Source organism: Coturnix japonica, chromosome Z, assembly GCF_001577835.2.
Source record: "Coturnix japonica isolate 7356 chromosome Z, Coturnix japonica 2.1, whole genome shotgun sequence".
Classification (NCBI taxonomy): domain Eukaryota; kingdom Metazoa; phylum Chordata; class Aves; order Galliformes; family Phasianidae; genus Coturnix; species Coturnix japonica.
In genome coordinates this window covers 11,751,423-11,778,647 of record NC_029547.1, presented here as the reverse complement: position 1 = coordinate 11,778,647, position 27,225 = coordinate 11,751,423, and the positions used below count along the sequence as shown (strand labels likewise).

Here is a 27,225-nt window from a genome sequence, read left to right as displayed (position 1 = left end):
TCCAACAAGGACAGGCTGAGGCATCTGGGGCTGTTCAGCTGGGAGAAAGCTCCACAGAGACCTAATAGCAGCCTTTCAGTATTGAAAAGGGAGCTACAGGAATGAAGGGGACAGATGCTTTAGTAGGGTCTGTGGTGATAGGACAAAGGGAAATGGTTTCAAACTTAAAGAGGGGAGATTTATGTTGAGGATAACAAAGAACTACCTTTTACAGTGAGGGTGGTGAGGCACTGGATGTCCCATCCATGGAGACTTTCAGGACCAGGATCTGAGCAACCTGAACTAGATGTAAGTGCCTCTGTTCACTGCAGGAGTGTTGGACTGGATGACCTTTAAAGGTCCCTTCCAACTCTAAAAGATTCTGTGATTCTACGATTCTAATAACGGAATCTACATTTTTACTTTCAACGTGAACTTTGCTCTCTGCTGAAGTAGGGAGCACAGCTGGGAAGTTTCACTGTTTTGCTTTGGATTCACTTTTTGTTGTTCCATAGTACATTCTTATTCATGTTGCAATAGAAGATAAGTTTATGTACAAAATTGTATACATCATAAAACTATTTCTTAAATCTTTTCAAACAAAAGTTCTGTTTTGGTCTTTAAATCAGCAGCATTTCTTTAGTATGTACAAGTAACTGTTACGGGTGTTATTTGCGGTATGACTTACCCTTACTGGAAGCTGATTAGTGTAAGGTGTAATTTGATATCATTCTACTTTTAATGCACTGATGTGAGCTGTAAAAATCCATTTTTGCCAAAATAGGAATACTTAAATCATTCAAAAAATACTGTGGTTAATATTTAAATGATACTGTCTTCCGGCTGAGTATATTGTTCCTATCCATCATACTAACACAAATACTAAAGCTATTACTGTGTAGCTAGATGGGAAAGTTTAGGTACCTCCACATTTGGAGGAACACCAATTTCTGCAAGGCCTTGGCCAGTGCTTAGTGCCTATGAAACCCATCAGTCTTGGTGCGAGTCATATACTTGAGGAGGTGATTCACTTTAGGAGTAACTTTTCACTGCATTCAGAGGATTTTTATGGTCTCCACTCATTTTCTGTCAGTGAAGAAAAATGTCCCCGTGAAGTCATTCTTTTTTGAGATTTAACACAGGGTGAGAGGTTGCGGATGGGGTTTAAGATCTGTGAATTCTGTAAGGCTTATAAAGATAATTTCAGTGTGGGTTATATAGCAGTTTCCCAGTTCATCAGTATTTGCTTTATCAGCAGCAAAGTAACATTGTATATACTCTTGTTTAATATGCAGCTCAGCAAAATAAGTTAATGACATAGTAGGAATCTGTAAATATTTACAGAAAGAATTAAAAGATCTGTATTCTGACTGATGTGGGACAAATGTCTTTCCTAATTTCTGAAGAGCGGAAATAGTGTTTAAAGTGTTCAATTTTCAGTGTCAGTTTGCAGTAAGTTTGCTTCCAGAAAATCATATGGCATCTGTGGAGTTGCTCAACTGTATCTTGGTTCACAACCCATGAAAGCTGATGAGTTTCTTCTCATTGCTCTCAGCTGCTCTTTGATCTCTTTAAAAAGCTCTGATTATGATGTGGAGAGAAGTTAGGGTTGCACATACTGCTCTCTTTTTCATGCAAGATGTTTCAGTTTCTATAGTTCATCTTCCCTTACCAGCTTTAACTGCTTCCCTGTTGAAAATGCTGGATAGCAAGTGAATAATTACGTGAGCAGCTCATTTCCATACTATTATTATTTAAACATTTTGGGGAAAAAAAAGAAGTCTCCTATTGTTACTTCTGGTATTAGATCAGTAGCGTCTTGTTCAAAGGAGTGTAGGAAGCTCACCTATATTAATTCAGTCTTTAAGAACTTTGTTGTGGCCTAAATTCTTAAACATCCAGTGTATTATTTCACTGCTGCTTTAAATTATAAGAAGTCATACAACATGGGGGAGTTGTATGAAGTAGGTTCTGAACCTTTGTGCAGTGGATTAACCAGGACTCTTTCCTGAAGGAAGACACCCATCAATGGGCAGTGTTACATGTATATACTGCAGTTGTTTTTAGATATTTGTAGAAATGAGTGAATACAAATGAAAAGAACAACAAAAAGGAGTTCTCAATCTAGTAAGCTTTCTGGCTGTTTATCAGCTCTCTGTTCTAATTTCTGTGCTGTACATTATCCTTAATTTGCATACAGTGAACAGGATTTCAGCTGCATACCTCTTTCATAGGCCAAGCCCATTATTTAAATCATTCCAACCCCTGTTCTTAAGGATTAAGAAATCCATCACTCAGTGAAGAAATAGCTTCAACTTCCGCTCATCTCTCTTCATACTTAAGAATTTGATAAGCTTTGTAAGATTTGGTCAGATTTCATAATCCCTAGTTTAGTTTATAACGAATCAGCTAATTGTTGCTTATTTATATCTAGTAGTTGTATGATCTTTAGGAATTACATGTTTGTGTTACAGGATATGAAATTTAGATTAATACAAGGTCCACATGTCTGGCACTTAGTTGGAAACAAACTGTCTGCTACCTATCTGTCCATGGCAAAATATAGAAAGAAAAAATGAGAGAGACATAGGAATTATTTTTTCGCTGGCTCCCCTGGAATCTGTTTGCTGGATCAGACCTTTGGCTAACACGACATTTACAGTCAGTGAACTCATCCCTGGTGGTGTTCAGTACCAAGCTGTATGGGGCCTTGGGCAGTATGATCAACTGGATGGCAACCCTACACACAGCAGGGGTTTGGAACAAGATGATCTTTAATGTCCCTTCCAACCCAGGACATCTGGACCTGTCTTAAGTTGAAGAGGAGGGAGATTGCTGAGAGGGTTACAGTACAGTCTCTGCCTACTTGAAAGTTCTTGTGGACTTGAACTGCATTTAGTCTGTGCAGTAGTTGATGAAATTTGGTAAAGAAATTACCAAATTCTTTGCGTGTTCTCTGTAATTATTGTATCTGTATGTATTATATTGACTCTTTAGAGTTCCGTTTTTATATTTTTATGTATTTGTAGCTTTCTTGTAATATCTGATATTAAATATTTTGTGATTTGTAGTAACTACGTAATATTCTGATGTTAATTCTGCTGAGCAAACTAGTAAACTGATAAATATTATAGTGTTTTAAATAGATTAGTTTATTTCACCCATGAAAATAAAGACTTCACAGATAAATGTCTGTGAATGATACAAACTTCATTATAACTAGAAAGTAAATCAAATATGGGATAAGATTACTTAACTGTGAAATTTGAGTGCTGTCTTGCTAATGAAGTTTGCAAAAGAAAATTCACACGAGAAGTTAGAGGTTAGGTCCATTTTAAATAAATACTATGACCAGTCTGATTTATTCCAACAATTTTGGCAACCCTGCCTGTGGCGTGGGGGTTGAAACTAGATGATCATTCTGATCTTTTTCAACCCAGGCCATTTTATGATTCTATGATATGATTCATGACTTCTTAAAATAATGCTTGCTTGTTCCTGCTTTCACTAGTAATATGAGTTTTATGAGTTTTTGTGGACGTGACTAGCAAAGAGTGCACTTATTCATCTCTACTATCAAAAAAATTCCCACCATTGAAATAGTTTTGAATGTAACTTGAATGAAAAGAGATTACACAGAGTTTCTGCTAATGTATTCTAATTGTAAGTGTCTGGATTCTGACAAGAATTCCCATCAAGATGCATTCTCTGCAGGAGAAGTTCCTTCAGAAAGGAATTCAATCAAATCAAAGAGTGCTTATTTTTGGAGGGAGCCTTGGGGGTTGGTGAACTCTACTTTTCTTCAGTAGAATTATTTCAGAACAGTGAAGGTAAATATCCAAGTATAACCAAACATCTTAATATAACAAGTGTTGGTAACAATGAAGAGATAAAATTAAGAGATAAGATTGGCAGCAAACATTCTAATGCTGTCAGGTGTGAGGACCACAAACTGCACATCTGAAGGAACACATGATCATCTCAAGTGTTTCAAGCACATGGACTGGAATGAATGAAGACTAGAAACATCTTAATGAGAAGCAGAAGAGTAGACCATTATGCTAATGTTGTGTTTGACCAACTCAGATTGTTAACTGGAACATTCAAATTGATTTTTTAGTAACTTGAGTAACTGATGCCATAGTTGCTATTAGCACAGTGCTTACCATCAGGATTTGGAAGAGCACTTTTAAAGCAGCTATCTAAATCAATGCACACAGCAGTTTTACGTAGATGAAAGTATAGTAATTGGGTTGCGTTATTATTAGTAAGGTCGTAGTTCAGTAGACAAGGCAATAAAATTCATTCAACACTACAAATATATCCTAAATATTTATAGTGATATTTTGGAGTTGTTGCAGTAGAAAGAACTTGTAAGAAATACTGACTACTCTGAGATACATAAAATTGTTCAAGTGGTTATATAGTTGGGTTTATCTTCTGTTACGAAAATAAAGACATTAAGAGATGAATATAAAAGCCAGTTGAGAGGTTCAGAATCCCTTAATGTTGGTGGGCTGTACACCTATCCACTAGTAACAGTTTGATTCAGTTATTGGATCTGCTTCAGTCAGAAGATGCACACAAAAATGCAGTTGGGCTGGAGAAATAGATAGTGCTCATTACTTTTTTTCTGAGAAAGCACAGTTGTTGTTAACTGTTGAGGAAAAAAAAAAAAAGGAGAAAATGACATGACATAACTTATAGCTGTGGAGGGGTGTACCTAAAAACTTTTAGGTACTTTTGAATTCCAGTGTGTAGCCTGTTGAGTTAAAGTGAAACCAAATTTAGGTATTTTTAAGTTCCGGTGTGTAGCCTGTTGAGTTAAAGTGGAACCAAATTTAGGTATTTTTAAGTTCCAGTCAGTAGCCCGTTTAGTTAAAGTGAAACCATGCAACTACACTCCATAAAAAGTCTTACTAAAACATGAGAGATATGGATCCAGATGCTTTATTGGAGATGTTGCTTGCTGTATTTCTTTCACGCACAGTTAACTTTCTGCAACAAGGCTATCTCACTGTAGCTACCCTAATGCTGTACAAATGTTTTGTGAATTAAATTTAATTAATATTAATTCAAGATGCCTGAATCTGAATCCTCCTTATACCACACTCATATTTGTCTGTTTAATATACTGTAGGAGGGTAAGGCTAAATGTGTTCTATGCTTGAGCAGCTGTGCTGTTGTGTTCTGATATTTATCATGCTTGAGGGTTGACCAGTTGGGACAAAAGTGGCTAGCCACGCATGAGTCTGACTTGCGTGGTTAACAGTTTCATCATACTGTCGGAATGCAGTTGTCATTGTTTCTTACACTGTTACCTATCACCATAGCATGCGGCTGTCTGAAATCATGATCTCAGAGTGATGCAGGTCTTCAGGTAGCATGCCAGTCTCATGGAGGTCTTGGAAAAACAAAGGTCTTGGAAAAACTTTGAGCCTTGTTGCATGTTGTTAACTATGATTTATAGGCTAAGTTATGAAGATTGAGTGCAAGGGATAGAATAGCAACAGGCCCACGCTAAATTGTAGTGCTTAGTGAAAGTGATTTCCACGTTCAGAAATGACTGTTTTATTTTTTTTTGTGTAGATGACTTCATATCCAAGTCAGGCATCCTTCAGTAATAGCAAGCTGTCTCTCAAGTGTAACATTTGTACAGTTGTTTAACTCTTGTTTTCATTCAGATTACCATATATCTATATATATTTTTTTCATGATTTTATAATGCACACTATAATTTTATTGGGTAGATTTCAGTTTTCTATTAAAAAGAAAAAAATAAAACTCAGGAGTTTTGCAACAGTACTGGCTTGTTCATTGTGCTTAATTCTCAGTGTTTTCTCATGGTGTAATGCCACAGTTCTGATACTCCTTTACAGAGCGTGGGATTTGCAGAGAGGGAGAGGGGATGCCTTCCAAAGCAATTAATCTACTTCTAGGATAATTGCTGAAACAGTTAAGATGAATCATCCTGTAGCATGCCTTTTTCTTTCCGTGAGCTACGGAGTGAGTATAATTGCTATAGGCAGCTGACTTGTAAACTATGAAAAGATAGGTGAGATGAAATTGTCTTTAATACAGGAAAATTGGTGGTTGCTTGAGTAATCCTAGAAAAATTAATTCTGTTTTCCATTTGCTTATTTTTATTCCTCTTATTTTTCTGTTGTAGGTCCTGATGTCTTTACATGAAATGTTCCCAGCAGTGCATGCAGCAGAAATGGCTGTTCAGAGGAACCCACGTTCCTGGGATGCCTGGCAGACTTTGGGACGTGCCCAGCTTGGATTAGGAGAGATAGTGCTGGTAAGAAAATAAATGACATTGACACATTAAAATTGTGGTCTATATCCTCTGCATTGTGTGCCAGAGAGTGAAAGTACATAAATACCAGGGCAGCTGAATAGCCTTAAATAGTCTGAAAGCAGGCAAGGAAAAAGATGCTTGCTGTTAGTTACCAAGTATGCCCCTTTACTTGGTTGTTTATCACAAATGTTTCCTGTGTGGTTTTGCTGCTAGGCTTGTGTAAGACCTGCCCAGCTCAAAGCTTTTGTGTTATATGCTGTGTTTAAGTGGTGGTTTTATGCAGCAGAGTAATTACAATGATGTAACTGTGTATACTACATTCTAGATGCTGCACTGCTACAACACAGCTCACCATGCTTTAAAGCTCAAAATACTGTGAAGTCCCAGGTGATACCCATCCTTATTTTTATGCACAGCTGCCAGAAGACATCTTGTTTTCCCTAGCTCCTGTTTTCTTGCTTCAAATACAGCAGATCACATGTGCACTTCCACACAGCCCCATGACTCCGTGACTCCATACAGCAGATGAAATTGATTCTTTTGCTAACAGGAGAATAAAAAGGCTGGGGTGCTCACAGTAGCTGACGTACATCTTTTCTTTAGCTCCAGCTGTATACCATGGTGCTGTACTGGGCACATTAAGTGATAGAGAAGGAAGCATCCTGCAGTCTGCAGGTCATCCAGCTCTAAATAGCTTTCTGCATGTTGAAGTGTGGAAACACAGTGAGCTTTGTAGTCCAGATACATTCACAAAAATCAATTAGAAAAATAATCTGTAGTGGGCTCTCAGATAAAAAAAGATACTGGCTTTATTTTGTTTTGTGTATCTGAGTGCCAACTATAGAAATGATTAATATTGTCACTAGAGTATTTCTGGAAAGTTTCAGTGTTTGAACTGGACATTTTTCAAGCGTAAAAATAATTAGGATGTTTTTGGGTGAGCCTAGCAAGTCATGGAGAGAGTGATTTTATTGTTTTAACTGCAGTAAGGTACAGTATTTGAAAGAGAGAAAGCAAGAAGAAAAGTACAGCAAAACATGAGAATAACATAAGGTAGAAGCTGAGTGTTGTGGATACGTGTGTCGTGTTCTGCCCTTCTGTTGTCACGGTATCAAAACATGGAATGTTTAATATAAATCCATACCTGTCTGCATCATATCAAATAGCTGGTGACATTCCATTGCTTTTGTGTTGTAGAAGGCAAGGGCAGATGGCCTGTCATGTCTGCATTAACAATCTATAAATCCTCTTTTTTTTTCAGTGCCTAGAATTGCCACTGTAAATTATGTTTGAGATTTTAAATACATTAGTCTCAGGAAATTCGAAGTTATTTCCTGCAAGAATCCCAGGTAGCTGGTGCTGCTTATTCTATAAAAAAAAGAAGAAAAAAAAATGAAAGAAAAAAATATCTACAATAACAGCAATGAAAATTACAGATATATGCCCATGTTAGTTATACCAACAGGTCTGCACACCAGGCCATGTAAAGCTTCAGCTGCAATAACCAGTTGCATCACTCCAACAAGAGCAGATATCTTCAGTAAGTAGAGCAGCGGACTTAATATCCACTCTGTGTTCATTTTGTTTAAATACAGACTAGCTCTGTTTGGAGATCTTCAGGGGCTCTTTTGGAATGCAATGTGGAATGTAACCAGAAGGTTTGTCTTGACTCCCCAGTGCTAACCAAAACAGAGATTTGCATCAAAGCACATTGTGAATCTGAGCTAAAGCACCTGTGTAAGTGCACCTGGTAGACAAAACTAGGTTTTGTCTGACAGGAGGGCCAACTATCTAATGCTGTTGTCTCTGTTGTCAGAGTAGGGAGCCTCGTGGTGGGTAACCTCCTGTGGGGGTCTCCGGTGGTTTTATCATGGGGCACTATTTGCTTTTTGATGTGCTTAATGCATAATGAATTGCCTCCTAGTGAGAGTGCTCCCTCATACAAAGAATAGTATTGGGAATTATTTTAAACTTCAGATAATGCTCACTGTTTTCAAACAAAGGAGTCTTTAAGGAGTCATGAAAATAGTGGAGAAGTCTTACAAGGTTAAATAATTTCGTAAGTATTGGACTTGTGGAGTGTTCTTGAACAAATTTTCTATTGTAATTATACTCTTCCCATTAGCCTTTTGTTACCATGGTATTCTCATCTTTCACTGTGCTAGGCTTTTACAAAGAAGTGCTAATAGAGTATGAACGTCAGTGCTTTTTGCAATGTATGAGATTTGGAAACTCTGTCCTTCTCAAGAGCAGCTCCACTGCTTTATTGTTTCAAGCCTCCCTTTCTCCACTCCTCTGTGTATTTCCTCACTGCCTGCACCCTGCCAAATGGTCTGTCATAAATATTTGTATTAATTCACAGAGAGTGATGTACTTTTTGTAGGAAAAGATGTACTACATTTTGATTTTGTTTCCTTTGCCTAAAATACAACTTCCAAACAAACTAATCTATATTGTGTGTAATGTCACTGCAAATGAAAGATTTCTGGGGGGCTGAACTTGTGACAGAGACTAAATGAGGTAAACTAGTCCCAATTTATTTAACTTCTACAGAAGTTATGCACTCTTTTTTCCCGAATTTAGTAAATCAGGTCACTAGTAAGAATTAATTACAAACAAGCAGAATGTAGTGAATGTCAATGTCCTGTCTTACATTCTAGAAACTGATTTGTGGGAGTACACCTCAGTAAATGCCACTGTGAATACAGAAATGTGATGTGGACTAGGTCCTCATTTTCAAATCTGGAATTACTGATAACTGTGAAGTTAAGTGAGCAAATGGTGTAGGGAACCTGCTTTGGCAGTGGGTTGGACTCGATGCTCTCTGGAGGTCCTTTCCAACCCCTGCGATCCGGTGATTTTGTGAAATGTGTAAAATGGAAACCAATTCTGCATACTTGTTTCTTTCATTTTTGGAGAATGCGTTTTTCTGTGTCAGGGTTTTTTCGCAGCAATGGAAGTGATGCAAAGACTAATTTATTATTTATTATATTTATAGAACATAATATATAATATTATATATTATTTATATTATTTATAATTATTAAATTATCACATTTTTAACAGAACGGATTTATTAATCTAAGAGAGAGTCACAAGATTTCATTTTATATATAGCATTTGTAAACTGGTGCCTGGTTGTGTTCCTGCCAAATTCCTGAGTGGACAAATAACTCACAGTTTCTTTTCAGACTAATAGGAAATTAAAATACTTAACCACATTGCTGTGATAGTTCTCCTTTAACAACATAATGCATAGATTATTTTTGTAGTTATTTAAGCACGTTAATAGACTATTTAACTTTAATATATGAATATAGTCAGGACTCTCCTTACGTGCACAAATGAAATTAAAAAGAAGCACTGCAATTGAAAAAATAGCAATTTGATCTGTAATTTTGGCCTAGAATTTCTTGTAATTTCATCTGAAGTGTGAAACAAAAAGTAAATTATACTACTTTCATCAGGTTCTGATAAAAGACATTTCTATAAGGAGATTAAAAAAAAAGAAAGCATGGGACATATTTTTTGTTCTGCTGACCAGAACTACATGCCAGCCATGTACATGTTCTAGTGTATAGGATTTGGGAGGCATTAAGCTAAAGTGTGACAGAAAATAAAAGACTTTGTCAGATGAAAAGGAGTTCTGTTGAATTATTTTCGACCACTTTTAAGAATCCTTCTCAAGAGTAGGCACCACTCAGTGATACAGGGTTATAGCGTATTTTTAATGCAGGAAAGTACCTTCTACTGAGAGCTGATTTTTATTTTCAGGTTGCAGAAAAGCAGACAAGTTTCTGTGAGTTTAAATGCTCTTTCAGCTGTATTTCCAGCAGATCTGCCTCCATGCTTGAGATCGTGTCCTTTTTAGCAGAATCGATGGGTAGAACAGGAGTCACATGTGTAAGGTTCTCAGGTGGGATGGTTGTTTTGTTCCCTTGATCAAACTGGATTGTGCCTATCTGTGCATCAGAGCTTACTGTACAGATCTCTCAGGTAAAGCCAGCCTACGGCATTTGCTTTCGGAGAGTTTACCCCAGTGTCTTGCAAGGATGCTTCTGAACAAAATGGATTTATGAACTTAAGAACTGCAAATAATAAAGTGTTCACCTTACTGTTGAATGCAGAACTGGTATTTTTTCTGGAAATAATTTTCAATAAGAAGATTGCTACTGAAAAGAATAAACAGTTGGAACAGAAATCTGCACAGAAAAATTCAGCCTGACTGTTTAAAATTGAAATAGATAAAGACATTTGGTATTCAGATTAAATTATATAAACTAATTAGAATGAAAATATCTGAAAGGATTGGATTCCATTTGGTCAGTGTCATTAAATATAATAGAGATTTCTGTGAAAATGAGTTGTAGTCACTGAATAGCACAAGGTAGAACAGACTATAATTGAAATAAAATGCTGTATTGAATGTTGGGGAAAAAAAATCCAGTTGTAAATGTTGGTAGATATGGAGAAGGATTACTTACAGTTCCATAAACATCTCAACTGTTGGACAACTTTTAGTATAGGTCCGGTGGACTCTTGTTAGGTGTAAAATAAAAAGCTAGTGTAAGCCTTGGTGTCAGGTGTGAGCTGTGTGTAGTCTCCATTAGCACAGAATGTGAAAGTGGCACTTCCTGAACTCATCCATGTGAATGGCTTTACTATGAGATAATTTGCTTTCAGCAGTAGTTTGTCATTATTATAATTATAAATGGGTCGAGAAATAGGAAACAAAAAACAGTGATATTCACTTTTTGTAATAGATTTACAAAAACGAGCATTTTCTGTTGTATGACAGCTTTTTCTGCTCATTAAATGTTGCCTTATATTAATCTTTTATTTTTATTACTGTGTTCAGTGTTGTTTAATATGCATGACCATATAGAAAGGTTTTAATTAAGAGACCTGTTCCTTGGAAGGCTTAAAGGCAGATAGTATTTGTTTATATTTTGTGTTTAATAGAAAAGAGCACTGAGTGTGTTTACTGATATACTTACATGCCTATGTGTTTGTATAAATCACAGTTGGTGAAGTCAGTCTTGACGTTTTCACTGTTAATATGTGAGGATTGATCCAAAATTAATGCCTCCTATTTGACTATATTGGCCCAAGCCTTCAGAGACAGATGCTGGTGGTATGGCAGCAGAGGCTGAGCCTTCCCATTACATGTTGTTGCTCTGTGACAGATGGCAGCAGAGGGGCAGCCTGACACAGTGGTGTCTGACATGGAAATGCACATGAAGCAAAGGGGTGGAACTGAATTCCTCCATGCAGAAAAAATTACACCAACTGACATTCATTAACTCTTGTGAACATTTATGGAGATCAAACTGTGGATATGAGCACAGAGGGGGGTGGTGAGTGGTGGGTTTCAGCAACGATGCCATTGTGGGAACTGCAAAACAGCAGGTCTCCTCCACAGGTACTGATTTTTACAATAATACAATAGTGCAGTAATTTTGGCTTCTACTTAATTACAGTATCATTTTTGACATGCAAAGTCTTATCTGAACCTTTGTTGCCAAATACCTGGTCTGTTGATTATGTTTTCATGCTGGTGGTGTTTTCAGACACTTACATGAAGCGTTTTTTGGGGATAAATTTCTGTGATTGTAAATTTCTGTGATGAAAAACATGGGCATCAAACTTTCCAATCCCTCTTCTTTATTCTGTTTGCAGGCAATCCGAAGTTTCCAGATATCCTTACACATCTTTCCAATGAACCCTGAAGTATGGAAGGAGGACCTTTCTTGGGCGAGAAAACTACATGAACAGCAGAAGGCAACAAAGACTGAGGCAGAACAATCACAGGCCAAAGGAAAAGAGATTGCTCAAGCATCAATCCCAGACTATGACTTTGAAAGTGATGAAATTGTGGCAGTCTGTGCTGCCATTGCAGAGAAGGAGAAAGCTCTTTCAGAAGCTAAAACTGTTGTGATTGTGTCCGCTTCAGGCACAGTAGAGACTGTTACTGAGAAAGAGAATTGCACTTCAACTCCTGATGAATCCATTTTTATCAGAGCCCGATAGGGCAGCCCTGTGGATTGTTGATGCTGCTTCAAATGTCATTTATCACACAGGGTTTTGTTTTTTTAAGCAGTAGGGGAGCCTGCAGAAATAAAAGATTGAAATTATTTTTCTTTTTTAAAGTGAAAAAAAAATATAAAAAATGACGTGAGCTGTTTTCCAAGAGGAAATCCAAGATTTTATTTAGGAAATGTAATGTTAAAATCCTTGCCTGCATTCTCACATTGATTTTACTGTATTTTGTAATTTTACAGATTAATGTCTTCATTTGCCGACTAATTAATGAACTGTTATTTAAAATGCAAAAGAAAAAGGGATTTCAAAGTATGTATTTCAGTCCTTAATCGTTAGCATTATTTATCTTCCATCTGTGGTGAACTGTTCTCTGTTATCAGAAGCTTCTATTTTCATTAGGATTAATTTTCCTATGGGAAACTTTTCTGTGAAGCAGAGATGGACTTTTATGTTGTGTTTGTTGTGTCTGTGATAGACCAGAGATCTGATCTGTAGTCAGACAAACTTGGTAAAACCTTCCATGCTACTTTCAAAGGTGAATGGGTAAATACGTTAGATGAAACGCAGTGCTATACTAAACAAGCACCTGAATGCTTAATTGTTATTAGATGTTTCATTAGAAGAGTGAACATTCAGCTGAGACTGAAACTCGTCTTTTCTTAAGTACTATACTGCAACTACCACTGCAAGTAAAACGTTGGGATTTGGAAATAGATATTTCTGCAGGATGCTGTATCTTATGTAGCCTTTCCTTTCTAAGTAAGGCTAATCTTATAAAGGGGATCAATTTTCTTTTTACAGTTCTTGCAACCTGCCCATGAAATTACAGTCTCAGTGAACTGGTTGTTCAGGGCAGCATTGCCTGAGTCTCCGTTTTTATTCTTTTTGGATTTTAGATGCTGTGCTGTATATTCGCAACTGTGAGAAACATAGGAGATGTGCTTGCTTGGTCTTCATCTTTGTTTAGGGGAATATGGTCACTGGTTACTTGTATGAACCATCTAGAGAAACAAATTCGGGCAGTTTCTCTGATGGCTTTTTGCTAAGACTACCCTCTTTTTGTTGTCAGAAGAGACGGGATAGAGATGATAGCCTCCAGGCTGAACTGGATAACAGCCTACTGAAGAATTCTCAAAATTTCAGGGTTGGGAACATGTTTCCACTTAACTTTTGTAATATTTTGAAAGCGAAAAAAAAACCCAACAAAACAAAACAAACAAAAAACCAAACACAACGGCAACAAAAAAACCTTAAAATAATAGCAAAACCTTCTGAAATCTCTACATCTTTAATACTTGATTCCTATTAAAAAAAAAACCAAAACATTTCATAGAAAATAATATTATTTTTGCTCAAGAAGCATGGTGAGTTTTGCAGTAGAATGTTTGTTGTAGACACATCACTCAACTGAGAACATAGTTCAATTGAATATTGCTAATTCTTAAGAGGACAGTTAGGGTTTTTTTCTGTTTTTTTTNTTTTTTTTTTTTGCAGAAATTAATTATCCCTTTAAAAGACTTAATTTCCATGTTCTGGCTAAGCTTTTTTTTTTTTTTTTTCCCCAAATACATGGATTTTTTTTTACATCTATGTGCATGCACACAAATAATGAGCATTTTTTCACATTTAAATATCCAGAATAAGTATGACTACAGTGACTATTATGAGGATGTAAAGCTTCACCATGCGCTATTTTTGTTTATTCAGTTCTGAAATGGATTCTTAAATGCTTGTTCAATACGTATCTGATTCTTGTTTGAAAGGCTCTGTTGTAAAGCTTTGTCTTGGGTTTGATTTTGTTTGTTTGTTTGTAACAAATAATGCAATCTGTTCAGCAATAGGAGGTATTAGAAGAGTTCGACAACTATCTTCAAAGAAGAGACGTCCTCTGATTGGAAAAGGAAGTGTGCAGAAACACTGTAAGACATTTTCTGTTTTCCATTTTGAAGTAGTTTGGCTGTAATCAAATAAATCTTTCCTTTATTTGCCTTTTATAATTGTATCAGTGTTGCGCATTTACTCATATGGGAAAGACTCCCTTCTTCCTTGCAGAGGTCATTGTTATCACTGTTTCTGCTTCCACTGAAATGATTTGCAAAATTACTGTTGACTTCAGTGCTGTTGGTCAAAGTTATGGCAGTGCACATCTATACCATCAGGCTCGACAGTTGCATTGGGCTGGAGGTGGTGTTGCTCCCATTCCCAGTACTAGGTGTGTTTTTTATTCTGGTGTTAATAGGTTATAAATTCTAGTTATTATATTGTCAGTAATATCTTGAAACAAATAGCAGATAAGTTATTGTGAATGTGTTACACTTGGGGAGGAAGCTTCACTACTGATGTTGCAGCCTCTCTCTCTTTTTGTACAGCATGCCATGTTTTGCATGTACGAGATTTTCTGGGTCTATTTGAATAAAATAATGACTTCTCTGCTGTGCAGTGATGCCTGTTTATTCTTTAGGTAGTAACAAGAATGTTACCATTGACCATGTTAGGATGTTAATCATATAATCAGTTGGCTGCTTCTGTCTCTGCTGGACATGTTAACTAGTCATTGTTAAAAAAAAAACAACCCAAAACATACCAAAGCAAACCTCAAGAAAAATGTTCAATAAAAGGTAGTGGTAAGCTGTTTTGAGATCTCAGGAGTATCAAAAAGCATGTGATCTGAAGGAGAAAGCCTTTGTTATCAAAAGAGCGAAGTACTGCTACTTTAGTACCTGGAATTTATTGTTCATAATCATCACTCACAGTCTGTGGCTTCAATAGTTTTGTATGTTTGTCTCGCATATGACTCATATATGAAAACGCTGAAATGTAACAAGGTGGTTGAAGAGCAAAGTACACACAGCTGAGGATTTAAATCTGATTTTTTCCCTCAGAAAATTTTATATCTGGAAAGAAATACATAACTTCAGAGAGCCATTCATATGCCTTACGTTAGATAAAGATCTTTGGAAGAGTTGAATCAAGGTGCTTCATTAGTTCCATTGACTACAAAAAAAGACAGCAGGGGTGGCTGACTGGTAGTCCAGTTTCAAATGCTGAAACAGAGTGGATGAGTGGCAAAATGGCATATGAAGTGGAAGTGCATATAAAGCAGAGGTGTGCCACTGAATTCCTCTATGCAGAAAAAAAGAAGAAATGGCACCCCATTGACATTCATGGATGCTTGCTGAATGTTGATGGAGCCCAGTAAGCAGATGTTGGCACAATGAGACAGAAGGTGGTGGGTTTCAGCAGCAGCGATGCCATCGCAGCAACTGTGAAACAATAGGTTTTAACGTGTGCAGCATTCAGGCTCTTGCTCATGGCTGGTGAAAATACATGGCTAGTGGTGGTGAATGTTTTGAAAAGTGGTGTTTTGTGTCTGAGAATTTGCCCTGTCAAATAGTGTTATTGTGTTCAGAGGAAGCATTCATTACTTTCTGAGTAAGCCACATGGATTACATGGAGAGAGATCAAATAAGTTTCCAATAATCTTAGAGGGTAAAGTACTGATCAGGTAACAGTGAATCTAATAATACAATAAGGGGCTGGATTTTAAGAGAGGTTATGGAAGGCAAAAACATGAACTGCGAAAGACTGCAGGCAGAGAGTAAGTTTTGTATGGAGATTCAATAAGCTTGGAGTTCTGGCTCCATTTTCTTCTCATGTCTGATAAAGCTGACAGGTCTATAGAGGGCCTAGCAGTGGAAAGGTCTGTTATGTTGTATCTTGAAAAGTAAATCTGCTTTATGTAAATCAGATGTGCAGTTTTGCAGAAGAATATTGACTGAAAAGTTTTGTGGAAGACTTTGTATCAAGATGTCATTGTGCCATTTGAAAATAATGGGTTACATTGATAATGGTTATCACTTTGGCACTACACTTATAGCATTGATATATATTAAGTAGCACTGGTATTGCAGACAGTGGAGTTGTATAAGCTTGGTTTGTAACAGGAAATTTCAGCCCACGCTTGGAGCCTAAGTGCACTGTATCCTGCACCTTAAACCGAGACCAACTGTAATGCTAACTTACTGATCACAGGTTCAAATTAATTTACAAATTCAAAGATCAGTTTACTACCAATGCTGGCTCTCACCCTATTGTGAGTAGATTATTCACACCAGGCCAGAGGACAGGGGCATAAATGGAGTTTAGGTCTGGAGTCTGGGGAAAGGTGCAGCAGTGGAGCACAAGGTTTGGTGAAGCTGCAGTTTGTGGCTAGAAGCAGACTGTTAGAAGTACAGATGTGAGACTGGGGGTGGTGGGACTCACCGGATAGATTCACCAAGATACGATTTTGGAATAAGATGCTTTTGAATGACATTTTCCATTAACGTGGGTTGACTGGGGATTCTTATTCGTTCCTAAGGCAACTAGTGCTGATGTTGTGGGCTTATGAGTCCTGTCCAGCACCCATCAACCAACAGTGCTGTGGGGAGAAGGAAGACTTTCTGTTTTTGCAAAGGGAAGATATTTAGAACGCCTCTTTCGATGCACTATTCTTGCTTAGAAGTCTATCAGAACAAACTATTTTCCATCAGTAATGCACAGCACTTTATCATCTGAAAACTAAGCACAAGGTGTTCAAGAAGGGTGACCTGTTAAAGTGGGGAGCTGGCACTGAATGGCAGACTCATAACCTTTTGAGTTCAAGCAGAACATTTCCATTTAATTGTGATCTCCAAAATCATTTTGGTCAATACAACTGCTTAAATGTATCATCAACATAAGGCTCAAGATTTTCATTACAATAAAGCATTTCACATAAGAACACTTTAAGCAGCATAACATGCTTAGTATTTGACAAAACATCCCCAAATATCTGTACAGAATTATTTTAGTAAACAATATTTCTGGAACAAGATCTAACCTCACAAAACAAAACACCAAAAGTCCTTTTATCACTGGTTAACAGCTGGTTTTGGTGATGCTTTTTTTCCATCAAAACTCTAGTAACAAATAATGTACAATGGGTGCAAGACCAGGAGCTAGTTCTATATAACTTACGCTTCTAAATGAAGATTCTGCTTCCATGGTTTTGTATGTTTACTTGGTGGAATATCAGATTACAGAGTCATAAAATCCTATTTACTATTTAAAGTAAAATGATAAATGTTATGAAAAAATACCTTTATTACATCAGTGATGCTTTAACTAAAGTGAATATTAAGACTATTAACCAGGGGTTGAAAGTTTTAGGCCCTGATATTCAAGCACTTCTACATGTCCTTATCTTTACATATGAGTCTCCCTGGCAGCAGATGGGCAACTCTGATGGGCATTGGTAAGTGTGTGCCTAAAAGTGTGTGCAGGACGTGGGCTAAAGTACTCAGCAAGGAGATGTGCTTATACACAGAAACATTATCAGCACATAAATAAAATCTGTCTTATACATACAGTGAAAAGGAATATTCTTAACCGAAGATAACGTTTTCTTTTTTTTTTTCTCAATAGTACATACATTTCCATTTCACTCAAAGTGTTTACATATTCTCAGCTAAACAATTATCAACCATGAATCTAGCACGGACAACAAATCTAAACCAAGAATGTCTTATCAGCAGGAAATACTGGGGGAAGAGAAGGCTGGCATTCATTTCTATATACCTGGTATTAATAAGAACCCTTCTCACAGAGAAGAATAGACTTTTAAATATTTTCAAACCTGATATATACACAACAGTAAAAATTCACATTTTCATGCTTTAGTGAGACACTTTGAAATCCTACTGCAGGCAGCTGTCAGAGTAGCTCCGTCCAGTTCCTAGTAGTTGCCTCACATTCTGCTCTAGTACCAGAACCTTAGACTCTTGATAGCTGAGCAGCCACAGGAAAACACAGTTCTACCAGATTTGGAAAGTGAATGAAAGAAATGAAAACAAAATAAAACAAAAGAAATCAAGAAAGAAAGAAAGGAAAAAAAGGAAAAGAAAGTGATGGATCTTTCTATTTCAAGAGGCCCAGTAGCTCTCCTGTGACCCAGAACAAGACACGTTTGTGATTCCAGTCTGATGAGACCCGTCTTGTAAAACTTCTGACGGCAGCACAAAACACAGTGTCTGTTCCACACAGTCCTCAGTAGTCTAAAAGAAACGTACCCATCACATGGCAAGAGAAAAATAGCCCTTTGGAGCATAGTTGATCCCCTTTCCACTTGAATAGGTAGAATGCCTATCTATTGCACCAGTTTTCCAATGTACTAGGAAAGATCACCAGGGTTGATGCCTTTTGTTGTTATATACACTTCTCTGATAAATTCAGTGTCTCAGTGGGGAAGGTGACTTGGAGGGGGCTGCCCTTGGACGTAGAACTGGCCCCACCACCAGACCCGATTTCATTCACCAGGAGGACGCTCTCTGCTGAGTCCTGCCCCTGTGAGGAATCCGAGGTCTCTGAGCTGTGCAGTGTCCTTACGGATGTAGTGTCAGACTGACCCAAACTTGCACTGGGGCCTGGAAGCAGCACGCGACCACCAACACTGCTCTCACTCAACTCCGGGGGATAGAGCAGCGTTTGGGACGTGCTGCTGATCTCCTGCAGCTCACGGGAGATGAAAGAGGGTGACTGACTTGACATGGCAGAAGAGGTCCTGCGACCATCCACGCAATTGAAATTGCTCCCCGAGTGCTGCCTCCGAGCTCCTCCTATTTGGCAGAAGAGACATTTGATCTTCTCGATGGCTTTGCTGAGCACAGTCTTGCGGAGGAGGATGTAGACCCACGGGTCCAAAATGGGGTTCACTGAGGCGATGCGGATGGCTTGCAGGTCAGGGTTTTGCTTCACATCTTTCACTGGTTCAGGCTGGTAGAGCTGGTTCACAAAGACACGGACCTATTGAAAGAGAAGGGGGAAAATAAAGGCAAAATTTTACAACTGTATGAGGAAATCAAATATGATATATCAAAGCATGGAGATCAATTTGTAACGGTGAGGTACCAAAGAAGAGGCTGCCAAAGTGAGACAGCTGAGTTTGAAACCTCAGAGGTTTTTTTTTTTATCCAAAACTGCAAAAAAATTTTACAGCTTCCTTGGTAATGGTTATAACCCAGGAACAAATATTTATACCTATATCCTGCTTCTTACCATATCTCTCTGGTCTTATGCTATTTGCAAAGAGATATCAGAGTCCACTGAGGGGACATGGCTGAGTGTTTCCTCTGGCAAAGGTCTAATAATTGCATGTTTGGAAACAAACTGAAACTAAGGTTATAGTCCAGGTATGTTATTCCCCAGAAACAAGCCCAGAGCTGTTGACTGCCTAGTTTAGAAATACTTCTGGCTGGCACCTGTCCTTACTGAAGTTGTATAACCTCAGTGGCTTTCTTGTTACAGCTTGTTTTGGGGAAAAAAACAAATAAAGTAACAAAAGGAAAGGTCCCTCGGGTAGAAGATTTTTAATACGTCAACATGATTAGATGATTCCAGCACTGGACTGGAGCGCGCTGCTTACCTACATGAGCTGGCACTTGGTTCTAATTAGCAATTGTTTCCCCTGTCCATAAGGAGCACGACATCATATGAGTGTAAGCCTCAAGGAACTATTCCTCATTTATAGCAAGACCTATGCTGTGTCTGGAATTTTAGGTAGGCCTAGGAAAGCCACTGCAAATAAATGACAACGGAAGATGCTGTATTCTTCAAACTCCTTAATTAAATCCCTTAATTCTCTTCTTATGTGACACAGTGAAAATCTAGTAGCAGAATTACGTGCGTTCTAAAACCTCCATGGGAAAGCAATAAATTTATAGAGCAATATAGCAATCCTTCCTAATCACTCCCAGCACTGCAGGTGGCTGTCTGACAACTAGCTTACTCTCTTTTAAGCCACAGAGACAACTGACAGGCATCAAGGAGTATTCCTACACACAGAGCAATGTCTATTTCTATGGTTTTGCTTTACAGAACTATGGAATCCCCAAGGTTGGGACAGCCCTCCATGGGCAGCCGTTCCTCAACGCACCGCCAGGTGGCAGCGCTGTCCCAGGGCAGGAGCCGCTCCTGTCGGGCACAGCCACGAGGGTAACCCCGCACCCGCGGCGGGGATTCGTTCCGAGCCTCCATTTCTGCTCGCGGAGCTTCGGGCTGAGAACCTGCAAAGCAGCAGCTCACGGGAACTGGGAGCACTCGTGGCCAGCTGTGACAGGCCGGGCTTTTCCCGATAAACTCAGCCACACCTCGGAGCCAGACGCAGGCTCTGAAGGCAGCGCACAGACCAGCTGTAGAGGCACGATTTTCTTTTTTTTTTTTTTTTTTTTCTTTTAACTTAGTGCTACAGTTACACGCCAGTGATTTAATAGTGGGATTGTTCCTCTGATAAGCACCAGCTGGAACTGAGGCACTCGATTCACCTTTCTCTGCCTAGCAGAGATCAGGGACAAATGTCTCTTAAGTGCCGACATTGCGGCTAAAAAGACACATCATGCAGCGTGAAACATCCACACTAGTAGCAAGAGATGTACACTTTGGTGGCTACAGGTCTTCCCTGACTGGTCGTATCATGATAAGGGACATCGCCTTGTATTTTAAGTGCTCAAAAAGTAGAATACTATGTAAAGAAAGTAGAATACTATGTAAAGCAATAGAATACTATGTTACATTGTCTGATGTTTGAATTTCTCCAGTTTCTCCAGTTTGAAAACTTAATTTAAAACACACACACACACACACACACAAAAAAAAAAGCAAGTGAGAACAACTTATATTCCAAAAGACTGAGGCTTATGTAATATACCTGTAGCCACAGAATTCAGCCAGCGTGTTTTGAAAGCATTTGTGGTTTCTTTGCAGTTTTGTTAATTATAGAATCAGAGAATGGTTTGGAAAGGACCTGAAGGACCACCCAGCTCCAGCCCCTGCCGTGGGCTGGCTGTCCCCACCAGCTCAGGCTGCCCAGGCCCCCATCCAACCCAGCCTTGGGCACCTCCAGCGATGGGGCACCACAGCTGTCTGGGCAGCAGCACCAGCACCTCACTGCCCACTGAGTAAAGAATTTCCTCCTAACAACTAACCTAATTCTCCAGTTCACCCAAACTGTTCCACCTTGTCACTACCTGTCCTTGTAAAAGGTCGCTTTCCCTCCTGTTAATCAACCCCTGCAGGAAGGCTGCAGTGAGGTGACCCTGGAGCCTTGTCTTCTCCATGGTGAACAAGCCTGGCTCCCTCCCTCAACCTTTCTTCACAGAAGTTAAGCAGCACTTTGCTCCACAGTGTGTTGCATTTATGCTGAAGCAACAGGTAGTGGCAGGATGGCAGCCCTGCCTGGTTTGTTGCTTTTCTTCTTTACTGAATACGAATGCAAATCATGATTTCTATTCCTTTGAAGTGCTATAAAGCAATTTGTATAGTTACTGTCACAGAGTAATTGGAGCAATAATCTTCCCTCATAAAATGTTCCACATGCCGATAGGATAAATCTGAAATGCTACAAAGGAGGAAATAAGTTTTTCATCTCCAGGAGCCAGCACCCTTTGCCTTTGAGGGCTTAGTGTCTGCTGTAGGGGATGGCCCACACATCCATCCTGAAGCACAGCATTTTATTTTCACTTTCAGCACAACTCAACAGCATGTAGAGATCAGGATAAGAAAAAGATCACGTATTTGTAAACCTAAGAGAATCCTGACTGTAAACCTATTTGTAAACCTAAGAGGGACTGCTGGAGTGAACTGTACTACCAGCCTACATCCTCTTGAAAGTAATTCTTAAGGGCTGGGAAGCAATTTCTACTGTATTGTTGTTAAAGTACCACCTCGCGTGCCTCATTCACTAATTCTAATTATACCCAATCCTAAATTCTAAAATCTCACACATTTGTAAATGATGAAAATAAGACCAGAGTGAAGTGCAGGCAAAAGGCAGTGCACAACTGATGCAATGCTCCCCAGTTTCACTCCTAAACTCCTATCAAGGCTTTCCAACCACATTCTGCACATTGAAAACACTGCAGGTTGTATCAAAAGCTTATGAGAGCTCACAGTTTTCTTTTTTTTTGCTCTTTTTCCCTTGATAAATCTGATTCACCTTCATTTTTATGGTCATTCAGTGTTTTGCACAATCCCTAATAACTTTGCTACGACACGTGTCATTGTAAGATTTTGCTGATTTTATGAATAAATCATTAAAATGCTGAACAACCCTATTTGTAAGCTGAGTGCTGCAGCGTCATTACTGAGAACAACTGTTCCCTGTGACTCAGCTCGCTGCTCTTTAAACACTTTTAAAATCAAGACAAATCTTTTTTCTTAGTAGTTCAGGGCTATTTAATATTTTAAAGTGTGATTTTTTGGGGGGTTAAACTCTGATAAATACAGCTTGCTGGGCTCCCTCTGTCTCCCAATTTATTGTATTGTGAAAGCATTCACTCTAAAATGTTAGTTTGTCCCTCGTTCAGGACTTGCTCTGCTCTGACTTCAGAGATAGTTTATTCAGCTGAAATCATCAGTAGGAAATCAGCCCGTCAGAAAACCTCAGTCACAGAGCACCCTCTGAGCCGGCTTTGTGCATCTGAATCATGCTACCACCACCTTACTGCTCGCATGCTGCCGTGTCTGCCAGGCTCTGCACGACAAACGAGCCTGGCAGTCTCCTCTGCGGTGTGGGCTCCCCCCATAACTCCAGGGAACTCCTCTGAGTCATAAAAACGAACATATATAAGTTAGTGATTTTCCTGTCTCTGCCAATGGCTTTCTCTGAGGATTTATAACATGAAGGTGTCACTGCTCAGAGTTTATCTTGGAATGTTTAACCTCTGAGTATAAGCAGAGGGCTTACACACTACTCAGCAGTACATGAAATCATAGAATCATCCAGTCTGGAAGAGACCCATAAAGGCTGTGTGGTCCAACTGCTCTGCAGCGAACAGGGGCACCTACAGCTCCATCACGCTGCTCGGAGCCCCATCCAGCCTGGCCCTGAATGGCTCCAGGGGCATCATTGTAGCGTAACAGAGCATAAACAGCTGTGGCTTATTCCCACAGCAGGAGGCTGACAAAAGTTACCCTTATAATGGAGCAAGCTAACCAGACCGGACTCTGTAATGATGCATCTGCAAGTGCTGTAAAACAAAACTTCCTTTTTCATTTTCCTCATCACACACATCAGAGTGAAATATGGAAACAGCGAAATAACATTCTTTTACTTCATTTGACACGCAGAAGTCTGCTGCTTCAGCTGAGAAAATCTGCATGTGAACACTCAAGGCAACGCCGTGCCTTTGTAAGCAGCAGAATCAAGGTCTGAGAGAGCGCAGAACTTTGTCACCTGCACCTTCACATACACTCTGCTGAATGCAAGGTTTTCAGCAGCCACTGTTTAAATAATAAATCTCTTGCCCCACCCAGGATCATTAATTTGAACTGTCAACAATCTAGTTTCCTTTCTGGTAGCCCCTCCCTGTTTTTCCTTTTTTCCTTTTATTTTTGTCTTTTTGTACGTTCTGTAAGATTTCCAGCTCCTAAGGTATAAGAACATTTCATTATGCATCCTCAGCCTTTCTCCAGCTGCTCCCTCGAGGGATAAAGCTTTGTCTTTTTCCTAAAGCCCTACTGCTGGTGCTTGGCACCTCATGACCCGATACCCCCAGTGTTGCAAGTCAGCTCACCCATGAGGTTTCTGCTGCTGTACTGCGTAACAGGCTGCGCGTGGTTCCTCCATCGAGCACACGCGTGCCTCGCAGGCAGCCCGCACACAGCTTCAGCAGCACGTTTCCATTTCCTTTAGATGACAAGCAGCAAACAGACGGCAAAGCACTCAGCTATGCCACAGCGTGACACGCAATGACAGCGCTGCAGGAGGGGAGACAGTGCTGGGCGACAGCTGCTGGTGCTCCAGCACAGCCACACTCCACTGGCTCCTGTTTATCTCAGTAATGTGGCAAAACTGGCCTGACCCCTACAACGACACCTTCCTCTGAATAGGGGGATGGACTCGCTGACCTCTCCAAGTACTCTGCAGATGTATTTCTCTGAACTTCCTTACTACACTGTGGCATGGCTGTTTCGCATCCCCTGATGGCCACTCCACACTGCAAACCCTCTGTGACACAGAGACCGTGGAATAGCTCCTACCTACACCAAACTCCCTCAAAGCAATCCATCTTCCAACACCACTTTATGTCTAACAACAACTCCTTGGCTCCCTAAACTGTGTTTTGGAAGGTGGTGAGAACAGCAAGCCAACTGTTTGTTTAACATCTCTAAGCCAGGAGGGGAAAAAAGTTCGCCAAGCTGTATTACGGTGGGTGGCACCCAGAACTAAGCCTCAAGCTGGTGCATTTTTTTTTTTGTCTTCCTTGGAGATAAGGTGGAGGAACAGAAGAAAGTAGGAGCCGCAGGTTCAAGTCAATGGCAGTAATTGTACCAGCTGTTGCAGAAAATTAGCAAACGGTTAGTGGTAATGTTGTCTGGCACTCTGGTATTTCTCCAGCTCCATGTGGGCCAGGTTCCTCCAGATCTCACTCAACTGAAAATGACAGCAACAAGTGGCACTGCTGCTTCCAGCCTTCCTGAGCTGCTGGAGGAGTGAAACAGTGTGGGATCTTCCCCAGTGGGTCCTTTGGGATGGGGAGCTCAGCTCTGGGCTTGGGTGTGAAGCGTTCTGCACCTTGCTGGATGCCATGTGAACAGAATGCTCACCTCCTTCCGCATACTGAGGGCTGCTGTACCCTTCAGCAACAGCACATATTTTAGAAACACAAAAGGCATCCAGAAGAGCAAGCCAGCTCCAAACCTCACTCATCACAAATTAATTTTGGAAGTGAACTTTCAAGGGCCCTCGGCTCTCAGTGAAATTTTCACTGTGTTGATTCCAGTTAAACAGTGGAAAGTTTGTTAAGAATTTTTGGCGCTGCATTTCAGCCAATCAAAGGAGTCTAGGGCTTGGTATAAATGTGGGTTCTTCTCTTGTAAATATAAACCAGTACAACTTTCTAACACCATGCATGCGTGCTAACTGTACTGATATTAGGCTAAGAGCTTGCAGCAGCATCTAAACATGACTCTGACTTACAGGCACAGAAGAGGAGGATAAAAGACTCAGCAACATGCACGATGGAAAGAAGTAGGGTTGCACAATGTTACTCACCACCAGAGGAATGGAGCAGATGAGCACCACCAGGGAAGTGGCAATGAGCAGAATAACCATCTGGATCTCTGCTCCAGCCATCCGACGGAAGCTCCGGCGTCTGCGAAAGTCAGATAAGCGGCTGGAGGTGGTGTCTGTCCCCAGCGATGTGCGCCGCATGAACTGGCGGTGCATGCGAATGAGGGCCACGCAGACCAGGATGTTGCAGATCACCGTAACCATGATCAGGAAGGAGCTGAAGCCAGCATACATGTATGAGTATGCTGCGTGAGTGGCCTTCTTTGTTCGCCAGTCTATGAAACACCAGGTGTAAGGGTACTGCAAGGTTGATCTGCCGAGCCCCATGCTGGGGAGGGCACAGAACAGCACGTTGGAAGCATAGATAGCAAAGAGCGTGAGCCCTGCCAGCTTCTTATCTACGTAATGGTTGTAGAAATAGGCATGGTTGATGGCCAGGTACCTTTCTATAGACATGGCACAGATAATGCTGAGGCCAGAGAGTCCAAAGAAGAGGAGGATGAAGGAGCTGTACTCACACAGCGCCGGTCCTCCTGGCCAGCGATTCTGCAGGTAAGTGGCGATAGTGACCGGACTCACCAGGCAGGTCCCCAGCAGGTCAGTGACTGCCAGCCCACACACCAGCGTGTAGAAGGTGGTCTCCTTCTGCTCCTTCCTGGATTTGCAGAGCACCACAATAGCGATGAGGTTGCCCACCACGCCAAAGATGAACATGACGGTGGGGATGGTGGCAGGCTTGCCGCTCTCGGCCGCGCTGGCAGTCCCATTGGCAGAGCCATTGGCAGGTGGAATCATACTGGGGTACAAGGACATGGTGCCCGCGTGCTACTGGGGGGTGGTGGGGGAGGCGAGATGGGTTCAAAAAGAGGGAGCAAGAGCAGAACCGGGAAGGGGGCAGCCTGGTCTGAAAATAAAAAATTAAAGAAATCGAATGAGGAAAAGGAAAAGAAAGTCGTCTGATTCAGTTAAAAAAGTTAAAAAAAAAAAAAAAAAAAAAATGTCTAGGAGAGGAGCCGACGAGAAGCGCTGGGACAGCCGAGCGCTGCATCCGCTTCTCCCCACGCCGCGCCGAAGGGGCCCGGGGCAGCGGGCAGCGGGGCCGGCCCGAGCGCGGTGCCGGGCGGAGCGGAGCGCGGCTCCCGTCCGTGTCTCACCGACGCCGCGGAGCGCTCAGCGCGGCCGCGGGACGGGGCGGCTCCAAGTGCCGTCGGGGGGCGGTGCGGGCAGGTCCGGAGCGCGGTGGGCGCCGCTCAACCCCTCCCTCTCTCCCTCCTTCCCGTCGGCGCTGCGCTGCGCTGCGTTGCGGGGCGCGGTGCCGTCTCACTCCCCGCGGCGCTCCCGCCGAGTTTCGCCGCGGAGGGCGGAGGCGGCCGGGGCAGTCGGCGCCGCTCCTCCCCGCCCTCTCGCCCCATTGGCCGCGCCGCGGAGGGCAGGTTGTGCGGGGCCGGGCACCGGCACCTCCGCCCGGGGATGGCGGTGGGGCGAGGCGGGGCGTGGGGGGGAGCGGGCGGCAGTGGGGGCCGTGGGGAGCGGGAGGGACGGGGAGCACCTGCCTGTATCCCTGCGGCTGAGCGGCTGCCGCCAGCTTTTTTTTTTCAGGCGGTGGCAGCGAGGGCTTTTCGCACGGTCCCGTTGAGGCAAGCCGTGTCCCGGCTGTGTCCCGCGAGCCGCAGCCACGGGGCTGGAATTTGGGCAAGTTACCGAAGCGATAAGCGCAGGTAGAGCCGGGCTGAACCGCAGAGCGAACGATCAGGAGACGCTCTTGCGTCAGAGCGGTGCGCCTGGTATCTCCTGCTGCCAGCCATCGCCTCTCCTC

The 27,225-nt window shown here is 41.0% G+C and overlaps 2 protein-coding genes across 4 annotated transcripts in view; one reads left to right on the top strand and one right to left on the bottom strand.

The window, feature by feature from the left end:
* The window catches only part of TTC33 (tetratricopeptide repeat domain 33), a 38,049-nt gene extending 23,288 nt beyond the window's left edge, over positions 1–14,761 (top strand). For all 3 annotated transcript variants that reach the window (XM_015848493.1, XM_015848492.2, XM_015848494.2), the window contains exons 4-5: positions 6,149–6,280; positions 11,960–14,761. In XM_015848493.1, the coding sequence (XP_015703979.1) occupies positions 6,149–6,280; positions 11,960–12,310 (483 nt within the window). In that variant the 3' untranslated portion in view covers positions 12,311–14,761. The remainder of the gene's footprint in view (positions 1–6,148; positions 6,281–11,959) is intronic.
* Positions 14,762–16,961: 2,200 nt separating this feature from the next.
* Positions 16,962–26,753, bottom strand: PTGER4 (prostaglandin E receptor 4). Its single transcript, XM_015848491.2, has 2 exons — positions 25,392–26,753; positions 16,962–19,144 (listed from the first exon to the last, which is right to left on the bottom strand). The coding sequence occupies exons 1-2, from the start codon at positions 26,220–26,222 to the stop codon at positions 18,548–18,550; spliced, it is 1,428 nt and encodes a 475-aa protein (XP_015703977.1). The 5' UTR covers positions 26,223–26,753; the 3' UTR covers positions 16,962–18,547.
* Between the last annotated feature and the right edge of the window lie 472 nt (positions 26,754–27,225).

Excerpts from the sequence above, each read along its gene's own strand:
- PTGER4 (XM_015848491.2), bottom strand. The coding sequence starts at position 26,222 with ATGTCCTTGTACCCCAGTATGATTCCACCTGCCAATGGCTCTGCCAAT. Across the intron at positions 19,145-25,391 it reads TCTGCTCCATTCCTCTGGTG|GTCCGTGTCTTTGTGAACCA; the intron begins GTGAGTAACATT and ends CTCTTTCAATAG.